The 17,875-nt window shown below is 38.8% G+C and overlaps 2 protein-coding genes across 5 annotated transcripts; both read right to left on the reverse strand.

Moving 5' to 3' along the window:
- Positions 1-259: 259 nt before the first annotated feature.
- Positions 260-7,107, reverse strand: LOC121804764 (receptor-like serine/threonine-protein kinase ALE2). Of its 3 annotated transcripts, none has more exons than XM_042204415.1 (14): positions 6,387-7,107; positions 5,134-5,868; positions 4,918-5,052; positions 4,737-4,826; positions 4,597-4,626; positions 4,344-4,448; positions 4,105-4,254; positions 3,788-3,883; positions 3,602-3,709; positions 3,154-3,525; positions 2,383-2,679; positions 1,897-2,277; positions 1,481-1,724; positions 260-1,313 (listed from the first exon to the last, which is right to left on the reverse strand). In XM_042204415.1, exons 1-14 carry the CDS (start codon positions 6,469-6,471, stop codon positions 620-622), a joined length of 3,522 nt encoding a protein of 1,173 aa, XP_042060349.1. In that variant the 5' UTR covers positions 6,472-7,107; the 3' UTR covers positions 260-619. The 3 variants fall into 3 exon arrangements, with proteins under 3 accessions (XP_042060349.1, XP_042060350.1, XP_042060348.1); XM_042204416.1 differs by having other exon boundaries at positions 1,897-2,286; positions 4,737-4,811; positions 6,387-7,099; XM_042204414.1 differs by having other exon boundaries at positions 1,897-2,286; positions 6,387-7,096.
- Positions 7,108-9,122: 2,015 nt separating this feature from the next.
- On the reverse strand, positions 9,123-17,195 carry LOC121802162 (zinc finger CCCH domain-containing protein 64-like). 2 transcript variants are annotated; one of them, XM_042201747.1, is made up of 11 exons: positions 17,068-17,195; positions 16,709-16,982; positions 13,997-14,126; positions 13,747-13,863; positions 13,068-13,185; positions 12,445-12,893; positions 12,029-12,314; positions 11,631-11,724; positions 10,263-10,408; positions 9,594-9,737; positions 9,123-9,501 (listed from the first exon to the last, which is right to left on the reverse strand). In XM_042201747.1, exons 1-10 carry the CDS (start codon positions 17,146-17,148, stop codon positions 9,609-9,611), a joined length of 1,824 nt encoding a protein of 607 aa, XP_042057681.1. In that variant the 5' UTR covers positions 17,149-17,195; the 3' UTR covers positions 9,123-9,501; positions 9,594-9,608. The 2 variants fall into 2 exon arrangements, with proteins under 2 accessions (XP_042057681.1, XP_042057682.1); XM_042201748.1 differs by having other exon boundaries at positions 9,123-9,494; positions 17,068-17,177.
- Positions 17,196-17,875: the final 680 nt, after the last annotated feature.

Below are 17,875 nucleotides of genomic sequence, written 5' to 3' on the forward strand. Positions count from 1 at the left end.
CTCCTCTCCCCACCTCACCTCATTTACAAATTTTTCACCCAGATTCCATTTTTCACTCGCAACGACCTCTACCAAACAAAATAAAATCATATAAGTACCATTTACTACAACATACTATGTCCAGCATTTATTAAGATTCGCATCACACTGACACTCAACCTGACAAAATAAAAGTCATTTCTCCATTCACAAAACATTACACTTGCACATTTATAAAACACACATGCATATAAGACACTGCACTTATTCGTGATGGATATATTGTCAACAAATGTCGGTGGACATTTTTATTTCACCAAACAAAATGTTTTCTTTTCATTATTCTAATATCGACACAAATAAAATCTAAGATAACAGATCTATGAAAACTCATCATACTCCCCCTAAAGAAAACTGCTCCTGATTGATCTCTAGTAATTAAAATCGATAGTACAACATTTTATGTACAAAAATGCACCATGAACATCACTAATCACAGCTTCAATCATGCTTGCAGAAGCCGGCTGCTCCGATCTTCGATAACTGCGATCTTCCCCCAGCGTTGCATTCGATGTATCGCCTGATATCAATCGGAAAACACAAGTAGCTGAGTACAAAGGTGACAAGAGTACAAGACTCTTTATTGAGATCCATGCCACAATTTGAACATCACCCCATGCTCGCTCACGCTGCCCCGAGACAACTGCCTCATCGTCTTCCACAGTGGCTTCATCTTGCTTGTTCGTAAAGGTCCCGAGCTTGAGTGCCTCCTGAACGACTCAGAGTCTCCTCTCCCGGGCATGGCAGAGGAACTCAGTAGCTCAGACATCGAGAGATCTCTCTCAAGGTCGAGCAGATAATCATAATCTGAGACGGTGGAGTGAGGTGAAAGTAAAGGAGCCGGCAGCATGTTCGAATTGGTACTGTTTCTAGCTTCCATTAGCATGGACAAGTCCTCCTGGCTGGAGGTTCTAGAAGGCATCTCTTTCATACTGTCACACTCGCTGCATATGAGTTTCAGAGCCTGCACGACTTCGCCCATGAAAGGCCGGTGTGACACCTCCGGTTCCACGCACATCGAAGCAATTGCAGCTACTTTTGCAATACTGTCGAAAGGAACATCAGGAGCCATGGATTGGTCAATCATCGACTCCAAACCTTCTCTACTTGTTAGCAGTGGCCGTGCCCAAGCGACTAAGTTCTCCTGACCGGGTTGCTGAGACATGTCCACAGGCTTCTTTCCGGTTAGGAGTTCTAGCAGGACTACACCATAGCTGTAGACGTCGCTCTTCACCAGCAGATGTCCCGTCATAGCATACTCTGGAGCCACATACCTTGCACGATACGAGGAAATGAAAATCATTTTAAGCTCATGATTCATCAACCCTCCACCAGGATTTGTTAATTAGAGTTAATTAATTACAACGGATGCATCGGCATGTGCCTCTTAAGCTTATGATGAAATCAAATGTGTTATCTAAAAGAAATGAGAGTGGCATACCCAAAAGTCCCCATGACACGTGTAGAAATGTGTTTGTTGTCCTCGTCCAACGCAGCACGTGCTAAACCGAAATCGGATACCTTTGGTGTGAAATCATCTTCCAACAAGATGTTGCTGGCCTTGAAATCCCTGTGAATGACACGAGGGCTCGAATCTTCGTGCAAATAAGCTAGAGCTCGGGCAGCTCCAAGGGCGATTTTTAGCCGAGCACCCCAGTCAAGTGGAGATCTTTCTTTGTCAATGCCTAAGAGAAAAGTATCATCTTTAGAAATCACATAAGAAACGAGGCACTCAATGGTGCATCCGCCCTAATTAGGAATTGGTACCCAATTGAGGTGGACACACTGTACATCTGGAGGCACACAAGTTTTTGTCAAATAACAGAATAAGTAATTGATTGAATAGATGATTCATACCATGTAAATGAGATTCCACACTGCCATTTGGTACTAACTCGTAAACTAAACAGCGGGTGCGATCCTCGACACATATGCCAATCAGCTTGACCAAGTTCCTATGATGAAGCCGGCTCAGCATCTCGACTTCAGCCAAGAATTCACGGCCGCTATGTTGATCATATCTTTTGAGTACTTTAATTGCAACTTTTGCACCATCCTCAAACACACCACTGTATACACGTCCGAAGCCACCTTCACCTAGTACATTTGCCTCGTTGAAGAAATCGGTTGCCTTGTCTATTTCACTAGAACTGTAAGTTTTCGCAGATCCAGTATAAGCTGCCATGCTTGAACCCAGCGAGAACGAAGGAGAACTCAGCGCACTTCCAGTTCTAGACACTGCGATACCTACATCATAGTTTATACTTTTCTTGTCAGTGAAAGTTTCACATTCCAGAAAAAATTGACTTGTAGCACCTAGCAAGACTTAAAGGAATTCAATACCCGATGACTTTGCGAGGGAACGGATGGTTGTTGGTGGAGTGGGGTCCAGTCGAAAAGCAGACTGTCGATCTCTGAAGAGAAAAACCCATGCAGCAGCACACACTAAGACTAAAGCTACAAAGCAAGATAAAATTATTATTGCAAGTATGCTTCTGTTGAGCCCACGCTTATGCTGATTTCGACTAACATCAACTCCAAGAGGCTGTATAGTCCTTCCATTATTGCCCTGACCGGGGTAAGGTTTACTCGGTATGATGTTAATGGAGGAAGGAGGCAGAGGTGGAGAAGGTGGGAGTCCTATCAATTCAATATGCAAACTTGAGTACATAGGCCAAGCTATAATAAAAGGAGATAATTGCTAATCAGAACCCAAATTTTGGGCATTGTAACAAGTTCGATCCAAATTTGAACTGTTGCAATTAAAACCTAACTTTACAATTTGTGGCAAATAAGACTCCCTCTGAAATTTCCAGTAACTGATTATCGACGTGGCACGATTTATTAAATGCCCGTAATACACAACGTCATTTTTCACCAACTGGACACTATAATACACATGTAAATGAGTAGTGCCACATCAGTTATAATCAGTAACCTGAATATTTAGGAGAGGTCTAATCTTCAATAAATTGTAAAGCAGGCTAGTAGGGTTTAATTGCAACAGTTTGAAGCTTAGGCCGATTTTGAAATAATGACCAAAATTTGTGATTTAATTAACAATCATCTCTAATTTTAAAGTATGCTTTAACTACAGAAGGTTGGCTTAGTTACCTGGGTATCTAACATATAGTACATCGTATTCACCAAAAATCGATGTTTTTATGACAACTTGTTTGTGCCAAAATCTTCCAAATGTGATATCTGCTGTGGTATCATCAAATTTTTCTCCAAGTGGTAACAAATCAATAAGGACAACGGTTTTTTCTGTATCGTCTCCAGCTGCATTTGCTCCCATGATGCGAACTTGGCTTTTCCCCATGAAAACACCGGCTGCAACTTCAGCTGCTAATTCCGAGACTAAAGGAAAGAAGGTATACAATGCTATCGACAGACGGAGCCCCACTTGTATTGGCAACACACAGACACATGGAGCTTCGGGAGGTCCATAAGTTAATGGCTCGGTGCATGTTAGGGGCGCACAATCTATACAATTACCAAGTAAAATTGAGTTTAAGAAACCACATAATAAACGATGTAGTAAGGCAAAAGGTACATTTACCTGTATTAGGAGGTGGAGGAGGTAGCGCTCGCATAGGAGGCAGCAGAGGCAGATTTGGGCTTTGCCGTGATGAAGCAGAGGGGGGCATACTAGGCTGAAGAGAGGGAACTACGAACCAGAGAATATAAGGTTTTTGGTATAAGATGTCGAATGAAAGTATAGCATTTGAAGTTGGGAATTACTTACTTTTAGGCCGGTTAGATGGAGATGCTGGAGACCGAGCTGGAATAGGAGAATGACTACTATTTACTTCAGGATGGGGGGATGAAGGCACCAAAGAGCCTGTGAAGTTGATCGATGAATTAGTAGACATTTGAACCAAAAACTAAGAGACATAATAGCAAGCTAGAGATACGAGTGATACAGAGACACACTCATGAAATTGCTCTGAATTGTATCCTGGTTTAGCTTTTTCTTCCAAATAACAAAGTAACTAAAGGAATGAATATTTCTAGCAAAGAATCATGTCAAGATTAAATAAATGAACTTTCAAGAGAGATAACCTGGAGATAGAGGAGGCATGGCATTTGGAGGTGGAGCACGGGAAGTATTTAAAGCGTTCGAATGATGTGGCCTTGGGGAATGAGACTTGGAAAACTGAAGCGGAGGCGAAGCACTACTAGATCGTCCTTGAGTGTTTCTTGCAGTAGGAGCTGAACCACAAGAAGCGCCATACTATTACTCATGCCTCCTTTTCTTTATATGGAAATTAGAAGGAAACTAGCACAAAATTGACAACTACCTTCTGCCGGGGAGCGACTTAATGGTGCATGAATAGGGGCGATTTTATCTCTGGGTGCTACAACTGGCCTAGAGGCTGATTTCTTGCTCATCATTGGAGGAGGAGCTAAGAATAAAATGGATGAACCAACATAAATTTTGGCATGTACTCATGAGACTCATTATCCAAAAACATATACTCAATGATAATATTAATAACATCCATACACAATGAAGATCTATCGTCATATTCTATCCAGGGACTATCATTATACCTGGGGGGCTAGATGGGGATTTGCGTACAACTGTTTTGGTAGGTGGAGAATTTTGTGGAGAGACATATGGCACGGTACAGAAGAAGTCAGCTCATGATCTGATATTATATTCAAACCAGAAAAGCAAACGAATGGAAAACCTGGGGGAAGGGAAGGTGGTTCATTTGGCAAAACTGAGTGTGAGGATGGTGGGGATTCCGGCATTCCCCTAGGAGCTGGCACGTTTGAAACTGCATTCAAATTATTTTATTCTAGAGATATACATCACATAAAGGGGAAGAGTCCAGCAAGACCATCCAAAAGTTCTGAGCTGTCAAGTACCTGGAGCAATTGCAGACGGAGGATTATCACTAACAGGTGCTAGAGATTTGTCAGAAGTCGGAGGTGCAGATTTTGAAACTGATGGATGAGGTTGCTTGTCTGGTGGTGAACTGCTTGAAGGTGAAATCACGGGTGCTGCATAAAGCAATTATAAATTAATCCGAACCATTTATGTGCCAACAGGGTGACATTATAAAAAGGAGCTACCAGAACTACCTGGAGTGTGCACTATAAGTGGAGGGTGTTCCGCGTGTTGAGGGGAAGGCGGAATAGGTGTTATGAATGGGACGGGGTGTGGACTCGAAGATGGTGGTGGAACAAAAGGAGCTGGAGTTGATTTTGAAGGAGGAATAGGTGGTGTGAATGGGACATGGTTTGGACTCGAAGATGGTGGTGGAATGAAAGGACTTGGAGTTGGTTTTGAAGGAGGGCTTGCAGAAGGGGGAAAAGGTGGTGAGCGTGGGATAGTGTCCGGGCTCGAAGATGGTGGTGGAACGGAATGATTTGGGACTGGCAACGAAGGAGGAATAGGCGGTGCGAGTGGGGCCAGGTCTGGACTCGATGATGGTGGTGGAACGAAAGGATTTGGAGTTGGTTTTGAAGGAGTGTCTGCAGGAGGAATGGGTGGTGTGAGTGGGATAGGGTCAGGAGACAACGCCGGTGGTGGAACGAAAGGATTTGGAGTAGGGGGGTTCTCGGAAGGAGGAATAGGTGGCGTGGATAGGACAGGGTCAGGAGACAACGTCGGTGGTGGAACCAAAGGATTTGGAGTGGGGGGGTTCACGGAAGGAGGAATAGGTGGCGTGGATAGGGCAGGGTCCAGAGTAGCAGCTGGTGGGGGAACAAAAGGAATCGGAATTGGAGTTGGTGTTGAAGGACTGGGCAATGTGGTTTGAGGTGACGGTGCAGACTGGAAAGAAGGCACAGCAAATGGAGGTTGCAAACCTATCCCTGAAATTATCATCATTAAGAGATTAGATAAACATAAGAATATAAGAATTATGCTCAGCCGGATTTGGATTGATCACAGAAGACTACCCAATCGGTTGAGCTACCCGAGTTGCTGCTTTGCTTATTAAAACATTCACATTTTATACACAAAGCCTAGTTTTCCTTGTTCAACACGAGGAACTGCAATCTATATTTCAAATCCAATACAATGATACATGTTTTACATTTAAACATGATATTTTCCAGCCTAGGAATTGGAGTTGGTTGTCAGAAAACCAAAAAGAAACCAATTTCCTCAAATAATTTTGCATGCAGTGCAGATTGATTCAAGAAATCCACTAAATTCATGATTCACACATGATAAAATTTGAGAAAGAACCTCATTGAGAAATATGAATCAGCTTTACATGACCAGAACTACCAAAACATTAATTCAGAATAAGAATTGACAGCATTCCTCATTAAATGAACATAAATATCATACACAGAAAACAACAGTAAAAAGTAGAGGAAATTACCAGCAGATCCTTGAATCACCAACAAACAAGCAAGGGCCCAAACTTGAAGCAACATACCCAAATCTCGCAGCATCACCAACTCCATGTCCACCCCATACACACACACACACACAAACAATTGTACTATACAACAACTCCAATCAAAATCCTCAGCTCAAAGATGAGTTTGATACATAGATTGCAGAGTGAGAGAGAGAGGAGAGAGAGAGAGATCCCAAACTCCCTCTCTAATCGCCCAAACACAAATTCAAGAGAAATGGGTGGCATGAGACGTGAAGCAATAAACACGAAAAGGGGGTTAGGCTAAAGCTGGAGACCCACAAGCAGGAAGAGTGAGAGGCAAGCAAGAAACAAGAGAGAAGAAGAAGCATTGGTTTCTTCAAAAGCCCAAAAACTGTCCTTGAAAAGAAGCATGTGCAAAGCAGGAAAAAACTCAATCTTTTTCTTGTGAATAAAGTTAAAGGGGATTGAGAGAAGGGGAGAGGAATCCAAAAAAACAGCTAGTGTGAAAAATTGGAGGTGTAAGGGAAGAGATTGGCATGTTCTCGCTGCAACAAACAGCCGTTTCTAACAACATGTGAGTAATTAAGTATTGGCTTGTTGTGTGTATTGAAAGCTAAGCACCCAACTTCTTGTGCCCAATTTAAATCTAAAACCAAAAACAATCAGACAACTCTAACTCTAACTACTACTTTTTCTCTACCTTTACTAATTAATGAATACTGTCCATAGTTGAGGATTTCACGAGTTTTGGTGAAAATTAGCTTGCAATTAATTAAAACGGGACAAATTTAACAATACAAATTATCGAAAATTGTTAATTTGAACAAATGTTCTACCTTTGAAAAGCAATGTTGCTACTTGCTACGCACTTAAAATTGCACCCCATTGGAAACGTGACATGTACTCTTTGTACTTTTTAATAGCACAAGAAAAAGCGTAGCACTAAAATACATACTCTCAATAACATGACCGTCCAAGTCACATCTTCATATTTTATTTACAATAAAATATCTTATGAACAAAACATTTTTATATAATGTTTTACACACTTTAAAATAATAAGTATTAAATAAAAATTGGAATTATCATAATGTAATTGTTACACGATCTCACTTGGATAAGTATGTTAGAGTGGCCAAGTATACCCTATACGCACATGTCTCTTCAATCATAAAAATGAGTTATTTCAACATATTTATCAGTTTTTAAGTTGACAAGCGATTAATCAACAATATCATCATCATGATCGTATAGGGCTCATTTATTATAAAGATGGCACAATGTAAATTTTTTTACTACTCCATAATCGTTAAGTTGAGTTATTTATGTAAAAATGAAAAAAAAAATCAGAGTTAGTGGAGTATATATTTTCCTTTACAATTCCAGAATGAAAAAGTGGTTTGATTAGTGGTTTTCGATGTAAATGGTAAAATGGCAATTATGGCATTGATGGCTCTTGTTTAAATAATTGAAGTAAATTAAATACTGGTGTTGACGCATAATGGTACTTAATTAATAAAGGAGTACTACTTACTTGACCAGAGAAGTTCTCCTTATTTCTCTCTCTTGAGCACTGGAGTGTGACAACCCACCAAATTTCTACTTTAAATTAGTATTGAATAACATCAAATATTGGAGCTACATATTGGGTTTGGGCCCCTACCCTCCAAGCGTTACTATTTGTAGTAATTCTTTTTAGAAGTTCACAAATCATCGGAGTATATTAATACGGAGTAATATCAGTCATAGATGCGCAGAATTCAATTTTATAGTCCCAAGTGATTCAAAGGAGTTAGAGCTCCGGTCATTTTCAATTGAAAAATGAATTCAATAAATTTGCATTTTAAATATATTTTCATTTTAATTGAATACCATAAATAAAATTTATATTATTATTAGATATATGAGAAATCTTTGAGTTTGTGTTTAAATACGAGTTGAAAGATTGAATATCACAACAAATATAGTTAAAAATTTAATTGTATGATTTAATTTATTCTTTTTAAAAATTACAATTTAAATGATAAATTTTCCTTTATTTAACCACCAATGTATTACTAATTTTGCAATCTTATGAATGATTTAATAAAAATAATCATTAATTGCAATTTGGGTATAATTATACTGATTTAATCAATGCAATCTATATACCATATATTAGATTAGGGTGTGATTTCAATCTAACCCCGTCCTATTCAACGTAGATTTATTCTCAAAATTTTAGATATGCCAAATTATGTATATGGCCACCCAATGTTTTCTTGCTCGAAAAAATCTTCTTCCCTAAATTATTGTGATTTTGCATTCTTTCCTTTATCATTTTTCGCGGGAAGAAAAAAATTGGTACTCTTTTTATGTGGCTTGAAACACATCAGGCTTAATCCAATTCACAGAAAAAATGTAACAAATGTCAGTCCTTTGCTCACCAGATCTCTCATTCGTGTCTTCCAGTATGAAAATACGATGTGCTAACATTGCATCAACTTATTATGTAATAGTAATAAACCTTCAAAATTCAAATTAATATATTTGGAAATAAAGAACCTTGAACCAACGCATAGTCCATTGTTGTCGGCCTGTTTCTCTCCTATGCATGTGCACAAAGATTCTCTCTTTAGGAATAGCAATTACAGCACTAAAATAACTAGAATGACCACATAAAAACAAATTTATAGGGTGGGAGCCATTTGATTTACCAAGAAATTTAAGTATGTCAAACAAAAACAAAGCATATAGTTCAAAAAAATGTAGAGATTAATCGTGATGATAAAAGAAATTCAAGGCTGGCATTTGCTGTTCCATTCCCTATCATTCTTGAAATAAAGTTTGTGAATAGGAACAACAGCTTCAAGCCGAAGTGTTCTGGTAAACGCCTACCTAAAAGTCTACAAAAACGAAAAGAAGAAAAATAGTTTCGAATACATACAAGTTTGAGATCAATGATTTTGAGGGGTGTTCCACATATCTATTTTGGACGTAGGACCACCGACCACCGACCACCGAATTGAGTATGGAACACACACTTGCTTGTAGAAACACTCAGCATTGGATAGCCAAGCGATTTCGATTTGTAAGGCATTTTGTATGTGATAAACTGTTGCATTCCTGCAATCTATGTTCATCAAATTCATATGCACTTGTTGGTCAAGCTACAGTCTTACAAGTAAAACAAGAAGAAGAAGAGAAATCAAAGTTCTGGTATACCTTAACTTGTGTGAATCAGGTGTTTGGATCATACTCCTTAAATTGTCTCTTAAACTTCTCTGCCATTTCAGCTTCCTCATCTTTACTAAGCTGGCAATTCCTCCAGTCAGCCTTGTCAGCCATATTCAACAATCCAGCAAGAACCTATACAAGACAGGCCACATTGCTAACCAACTTCGACTAATAGAGTTGACATGAAGAATTTAAAACTAATAACAATTGGTGAAAAGAAAGCACTAAAGACCTAGTTTTTTTATATTTAAAGTCAAGTAGTGTATAATGTATTGACTAGGAGTACTATCTATAGAATGCTGATTAGTCCAGGAAATCAACCTGTCAATCGCACCCTAAACCAAAAAGAACAAGACTTATTTCAACATAACTATTTGATTCAATCATACATAAGGTGTAACAAATTATGGATTCAAAATAGATTCTTGAACTTTATGATGACTTGGCATTTGAAGAGAGTGGTTTCGGAGTCCCAATATAGGTATCTTAACATGCATCAGCATGTATATTAGATGGTGCATCTATAGTTCTATATAGCACAACATAGTCATAGGTTAGGTTCTTGGTTAAGTTTTTTACACGTTAGTGTAATTTGAAGAATGATTGTTTACCCATATATGTTCCATGTTAGCGGTCTATTTCAGTTTCATGTTTTACCTCACGCCCAAATTGAAAAGGGAAGTTTTCATTCTCCTCAACAGCATGTGACAAAATTGTTCCTCCAGGAACTTCCACATAAAATAAACTCTGATTTCTATTTAGATGCATTCCCAGAGATTTCCGCGCTTCCATATAGTTGTCATCTGAAATCATCAGACAATCATAAGAGAAAAATAACACTTTAAGCTATGTCAAAGAGGCAACGAAAATTGATTAAAAAGTAAACCAGCTGAGCACCCTTATTAAGGCCAGGCACACAGCTGATGCCAAACATCTATTAAATTTACGGAGATCGAAAGCCAACATTGGACAAGTCTAAATTGGTAGAAACTGAAATGGTATCCACTAAAAAATAGGTTTGCAATGAGTAGAGATTCATATGTCAAAGAGGTGCGATTCCAGAAAATTGTACTACTAAAGCAAAGGACTTGGCGTGTTGGCACTTGGCAGTTACTCCCTCCGTCCGCTATTAGGAGTCTCATTTCTTGGTGGCATGGGTTTTAAGAAATGTTAAGAAAAGTGGGTGGAAAAATGTTAGTGGAATAGGGGTCCCATATTAGTTTTAAATGAAATGTGAGTGGAATGAGTTAATGGATGGCGGGACCCTATTACCATTTATGGTAAAAGTGAACCGGGACTCCTATTCGTGGACGGAATAAAATAGAAAAACGGGACTCCTATTCGCGGATGGAGGGAGTACATGAAATGGAACATTTCTAGCCACCAAGTAAAGATGTATTTATAAAAGGCTATCAACTTACTTACTTACAAAATGGAGCCACATCATAAGCAGAGGGAAATCATTACAAACGCAATGGCATGATGACTAAAAGATCATTTACCCTGTATTACGCATAAATTACATCTACTTGTTTTAGGATTTTCATAATGTTACTTTCTCACGTGGTAGCATATAATAGTACATAAGCTTAATATCCAGACACCAAAGATCATTTATATATAACTGATGATCTTCTTGAATAAAATATTATGGAATAGTTGAATTTAATAATGATTCAAATTATCGAAAAATGAAATCACATGGCAACTGAGATGCCTCTTTCTTTTATACTAGTAATTTAATTGAAAATATGATTGAGCTGATGTGGATTTAGGGTTTAGGGTTTATAGTTTGTCAAATAAATAGGTCCACAAAATAAATTTTCCACGTCATATTTAAAAATTTGGGTTAAAGATACATATGGAGTTCAACGTGTGTTTTCTAGTACCCGAAAATGACCCTGATGACATTTTCCTTAAATGTTCATAGAGGTCAGGTCTTAAGATGTAAATAATTCAAGGTCTGGACATTTTTGTTGAAGGTTGCAAATACTAGCTATTTAAGAGCAATGGAATGATACTTACTTTTAAGGGTTGCAAATGTAAAGCCCAACTTCTTGGCTGCTAAATTGAAAATTTGTTCAACAGAAGATGCTTTCGATGTTGGAATTGGAACAACCTGCAAAAGAGATAAAGGTTAATAAAACATTCACAATCATAAAGATAGAGAAAAATAGAAAATAGACAAAAGAAAACAAAGGAATTCTGATTGTTGCACATCCATCAAACACTTGTCAGCTGTAGGTGGAACGATGATGATTACATGCAAACTTGAAAATGGAATGCAATAAAACAAGGGAACCAGAAAAGGAAATTTCTAACAGAAAGAAAGCAGTGTCTATCATCATATGAACAAAAAGCCAATGTAAGATAGCATGCCCGTAAAGCATGCTTGCACATAAACAGAGTAAAAATTTTCGGACCTGAAGATTAGCATGAGTTCCACGCTTAGAAACCCATTCAAAGAAAACAACTTCCTTTCCTTGTCTCTTGAAGCAAGCTTGGAGGCTGCCCCGAAGCTTAGATAAGTCTTTTTCACATTCTGGAGGTAGAGATAGGGTGTTTGGCAAATGCTCAATGGGTATTATCAGCACATGATCTTGCACTAGTGGTCCTTTAGCTAGTGCACAATAGCAGTGTTCTCCTATGCTAGTGATTAGATGTGACTCCAAATTGGGGCTTGACAAACAAAACCAGCATTCCTTGGACCTGAAACTCAAATTTCATATATAATTCAGCATATAAACAATGTTCTTAAACTTATGCAGTCAGATGAATTTTAGATCTAACGCCACAACAAACATTAAATGGTACACCAAAACAGGGATTTATCTTGCACCTGTTCAAGCTACCAGTTCCTGAACCAGATTGCTTGCCAGACAATGCTTTGCCTTCTTCCTTTAATTCATGCTTATATGTACAATCTGGACCTCTTTCACACTTTCCTTTATTTAAAAATTCAAAGCAAACACCCCTAAGAGATTGTTCCCGTGCATCTTCATCATGCCTGAAATGGCACTTATCGCCTCTTTGGCAAGACCCCGAGGATACAAATTTAAAGCATAACCTATCACCAGCACCATCTCCATGCTTTTGCCTTTTAGAGACATCATACCGCCAATACTGGGAATCAGAAACACTTTCCCCAGATCTTTTTGTGGCTCCGTTGCCAGATCCAATTTCTTTTTCTAATGAATATGGAGACAAAGTAGTATTTGGTGGTTTAGTGCAAAGCTCAGAAGCAGACATTTTGGAAGCTGGAGTAGGTGAAAGCGCATGGATGAACTTCTGCAGAAAAAAAAGTATAACAAATGAGCTATGGCATAGAAAAGAGGATCGCGGAGAAACAGAAGTTTACTTCAGTGACCAAAATAACATTTTCTTCAACTCCGATGTCCAGAAATTACATGGCATACAAAACCAACTCAACACGAGTACACTTTATAGAAGAAAAATTTAAACCTGTTTATCTTTATTCCCAACTGGACCAAGGGCTATAAAACGAGTCACATGAACAGCACCAATGTTAGCATAAGGTTCACGATCATAGTAGACACCAGCACTTCCTGCAATATGGTAGCTATGACAGAAGGAACCTCATTAGGAGCAAATCTATCAATGAACTACTGAGAATTGTTGAAAAAAGAGATGCAGTCATAAGAAAGCAATGCTTATCACTTAGTAGGAAAGGCATTTAACTGTATTTCCATATCATGTAAGAGCCTTTTGAGATATTGCAGCTACAATGAAATAGCCTTCAATATAGAGTCTTTACCAATAAGCATCAATTATAATACTTCCGATACTCTTAAAATTGAGAAAATAGTGGAATACATGTAGCATTATGTCTTGTTCATTTTTCAGTCTTAATTAAGAAATTTTTGAATAGGTTCACTTTTGACTCTTGATATTCTTGATCATTTCAGAGTATACCAATGAAGACCAACTGCACTCTTATCTTTTATAGAGCCTATGAAATCACTCAAATTTTGATTACTATCAATTTCCAAGTGCATCTCCATATACCTAGGGCCGGTTTTGCCTGGACGTGAGGAATAAGGCTCGATATGTTTCACTATGATATCTTTTACCATACAAGGCATCAATATTATGTTTGCTTAGAGAAATCAGAAATCCTTACCGAGGTTTAATTTCAGCTACCAATTCTGAGATGTTTGAATCGCCAACAGATAGATCCATCCCAGAAGGAATACCAGATGAAGCAGCTCCATTTGTGACCCCAATTGGCCATTCATTAGTAAAATCCAGTAAAGGAAATGAACAAAAGGTAAATTGTAAAAACACCAGGATAGATGGAGTCAGAAGGAGGACAAGAAATATTAAGGCATTACTCACGGCCTATATTAAACTGATAAAACTGAAAAGGATATGTCAAAAATACATCAACAATTCCTGGCTCCTCAATTAATGCCCTTAATGAATCGATGTCGTCTTGGCTGTATGTTCCAAATTGTTGACTGTTTGCAGATTGCCTACCAGATAAGTATGCCACAGATAAACCTAAAGAAGAGTAGTTCATCAGCAGTTCCACACTTAAATACATGTAAACAGATATGCAGAATATCAGCTAAGTTTAAAATCCCACAAACTAAATGCTTGAACCGTTAAAAAACTTTTAAAAAAATCAAGTGGTCACATATGCTATAGGTACATAAATATCAAGAACCCATAAAATTAGAAGGGATATTGGTCTTAAAAACCATGAACTTTGAGTGGATTCTAGTATTTCCTATGAACTTTCAAATTGTTCTAAAAAATCACCATCTTTTAAAACAGTGTCAGTTCCCCACGACGATACTTAATCCTATGTGGCGATACGCTGCCAACGTGGTGTATATGGCGTGGATTTGAAGTCTAAATACTGCGACCAATAAATTCTCAACCATCTTCCTCAAATATCTCCGGCCCCACCGGAACTCTGAATTGTCGACATAGTTGGTGTTAAGGGCTTTTCCCCCTAACAAGATTTCGACGTCGACGAGAGATCGACGGCGAGGAATTACACTGGACGTCTCGAGCTTTCCCCGAGATCAGCTCCAACTAGGGTTTATGCGAGAAAGATAAAGAAGACGTAAATAAGGGAAATCTGATTTTTCATTCCTTTCAATTCATAAAAATACTCCCTTTTATATTCTAAGGACCGTAGATAATTCGACTCTCTTTTGCGATCCGGGAAAGAATCACCAAGAAAACTCGGAAAGGAGCTTATTGGGATCGACTCAAAAATAATAAAAAGAATCCATAATGTAAATAAAACAACCAAAAATAAATACTAAAATACTTAATACTAATCTATCCTAACTAAAGAAGTATGCCGCGTCCTCCTCACCGAGACACAAAGTCTCCATATCGCACAATCGGCTTCGGCTGTCTCCTGGGCCGTTCACTGAGCCTAGGCGCCTCCGAGGGTCGTGCCTCTTCCTCTGCTGTCGCGAAGTCTGCGGCAGCCTCTGTCACGCGAGGCTCCTCTGCTGTCGGTTCTGCGGTCGGGGCTGAGGTTGTCTCCGTATCAGTTGGCCATAAAATATTCTCGGTACCTGCATGCGCTCCAGGAGGTCTGCTTCTCTCCCACTCTGAGACAAATTCCCACAAACCTCCCTCACATAATCACTCAGTAACTCTAAAGGCTTTTACCTATCTACATTCTTCGACCATCAACAATTGCTAAACCACTAACATCAGATAGGGAAACTGCATCCTCTCTCCTACATGCAACATTGCATACTCCCACCAGATCCACGCCCTCACACTGTCCCCGTGCATACATCTTCTTGTAAATGAAGTTCTGTAATAATTGTTCCTCAATTTGTGGAAATCAAAGGAACACCAAAATGAGCAACCGCGCACGCGATTGTCTGCAATTTTCATTGAATCGCCGAAATGAGGGAGGAGCTCTATGAAGTGCAATAGCCTCTTAAGAAATATCAGTTCTTGCAACCAATTTTAGAGGAAAACAAGAATCTACGAATTGATGCATCTAACAATCGGCGGCAATCAAAATTTAGATTTGGAAAAAAAGCGAGGAGAGGTGAGGCGGTGCAGTAGCTTGAGCGGCAGTGCAGACTGGAGAGGGAGAGTCCAGCTGGGGAGACTGGAGAGAGTCCTTGTGCAGTTGGGAGAGGTGAAAAAACTTTAGAATTATTTCAAGAAAATGAATCAATTTCACAATTGGGATTCATATTGAGTTAAATGACCCGTGAAACATCATTCAGGCTTACAATCGGTCATTGCTACATAGATATCACGGCATGCTACGCAAGATGCGTTTTTCCCTAAGAATTTCTATTTGGGCGGGTTGGGAGAACTGTACACTTTTAGAAGATATTAATTTTTAGACCACTCATGAGAAATACCAAAATCCGCCCAAAGTTCATGGTTTTTAAGACCAATATCCCAAATCAGAACATTGGGGACCTACAGATAAGTTGCTTAAGCCTTTTTCTTGAAAATGTCTATTCTAAGAGCTTTAAAAAACTCAACCTCAGTAAACTGACAAGATTTCAAGAGTATTATTTTGTCTTGTTCTGAAATAACCTATGAAGCAGTTATATAAGTCAGACAAGCGACCTTCACTAGTTAGACTGTGATGTTAGATATCTAAATTCGGTAAAAAAATGACAATAAAGAGCTTGAAAATGATTTTCTCTCAGAACTTCCTTTTGCAACTACTGTGACACTCCTCAAGGAGAAAAGTTAAAACTGGATTCATACCATAAGCTCGTCGATTTCGTGTTGTCCTTGAATCCAATAGATACATTGTTCATACCCTTTATAATCCAAGTTCATTAGTATTTGTCAACTATACTGAAGGCGTGATCTAACTACGGGTAAAATAAGAAAGATGCACTGTTCTGATGTCCGAACCAACTAACATCACCACAACTACTCTCTCTCTCAAGCATTCAGTGATCAGTGGACGACTACATAAATATTCATTCAAGAGAAAAAATATATATAACGCTGAAAACTCGAAGTCTCAAACAACAAATAAACAGGAAAACATATCACGGTTATCAAAGTGAAATTCACACAATTCCACCCAATATGAAAAGGCAAAATTTATGGAGTTATTAAACAAGTACCGTCGAGAAGAAACTTCCCGCTGCCTCTCAACCAGTACAAATTCTCGCAGACTTTTAACCCATCCATCTTAAACCCTAGATTAGCGGAATCCTTGGCCGCAGCTCCCAGAGTTTTGGGGGCGGCAATGCCGTAATCGCCGATGAAGTAAGTGGGAATAGGGATTTTGGAGCGGCCTTCGACGTAGTCATTAAACTCCTCCAGCTGCTCCGGCGCGTCGGGGAAGAACTGGCCAACACACAGAAGCGCGTCGAACGGCCCAGCTGATTTGTTCACCTGAAAATTTGCAGAAAACAGAAGCGTAAATCGTGTGATCGAGTTGGCGGAAGTGAGGATCAGAGTAGGAGAGCGCAAAGTTTACGGAGGAAACGCGTTTGAAGAGCTGGGCGAGGCGGCCGCGGGCATCGCCGCAGAGAAGAATGCGGGGAGCTGCTGCTGCCATGAGAGGGAGGCTGAGGCTGTTGAGCTCAATTGATTTCACATTTTGAATTTTCACAATCCCTTCCCAATTTATCAATCAAATAAAAAATTAAAATTTAATTAGGTAGGGATTGCAGATAAAGTTACAGAAACACCCTCAAAATTTGGGATATTTCTTTTTTTTTCTAGACTAAAACTTAGATTCCGTAAGTGTACTGGAGTTTTTTTTAATTCCGGGTTTGGGAGAGACGCATGACCCTCATGCGTCTCCTTTTAATGAGACGCATCACGGACATGCGTCTTTCATAAAGACGCATGAGGGACATGCGTTTTTCTATTTTTCCGAAAAAATTTTAACGACGCATAACCATCATGCGTCTTAGGGAGAGACGCATCACCCTCATGCATCACTCATTTTTTTTTACAAAATCATTTTTGGTTGTTTCTCTTTTATAGAGACATCCTTGAATGTTTTATGTTCCACTTTCGATGTGGGACAAACTCATTCTTGGTTGCTTCTCTTTTATAGAGACATCATTGAATATTTTATATTTCACTTTCAATGTGGGACGAACTCATTCTTGGAGGTCTCTATAAAACATAAAACAACCACCTGAACATTTAGCAAACATCTTTTCCTTCTTTTTCTTTCATTTTCTGTTAGAATAAAATTGATAGTTAGGTTAATTGTATTCCTAAATACGATACTAACCGGCAACACTTTTCTAGGTAAATTGACTTTTCAAAAA

The sequence above is a fragment of the Salvia splendens genome, chromosome 5 (genome assembly GCF_004379255.2).
Source record: "Salvia splendens isolate huo1 chromosome 5, SspV2, whole genome shotgun sequence".
NCBI classification, from domain to species: domain Eukaryota; kingdom Viridiplantae; phylum Streptophyta; class Magnoliopsida; order Lamiales; family Lamiaceae; genus Salvia; species Salvia splendens.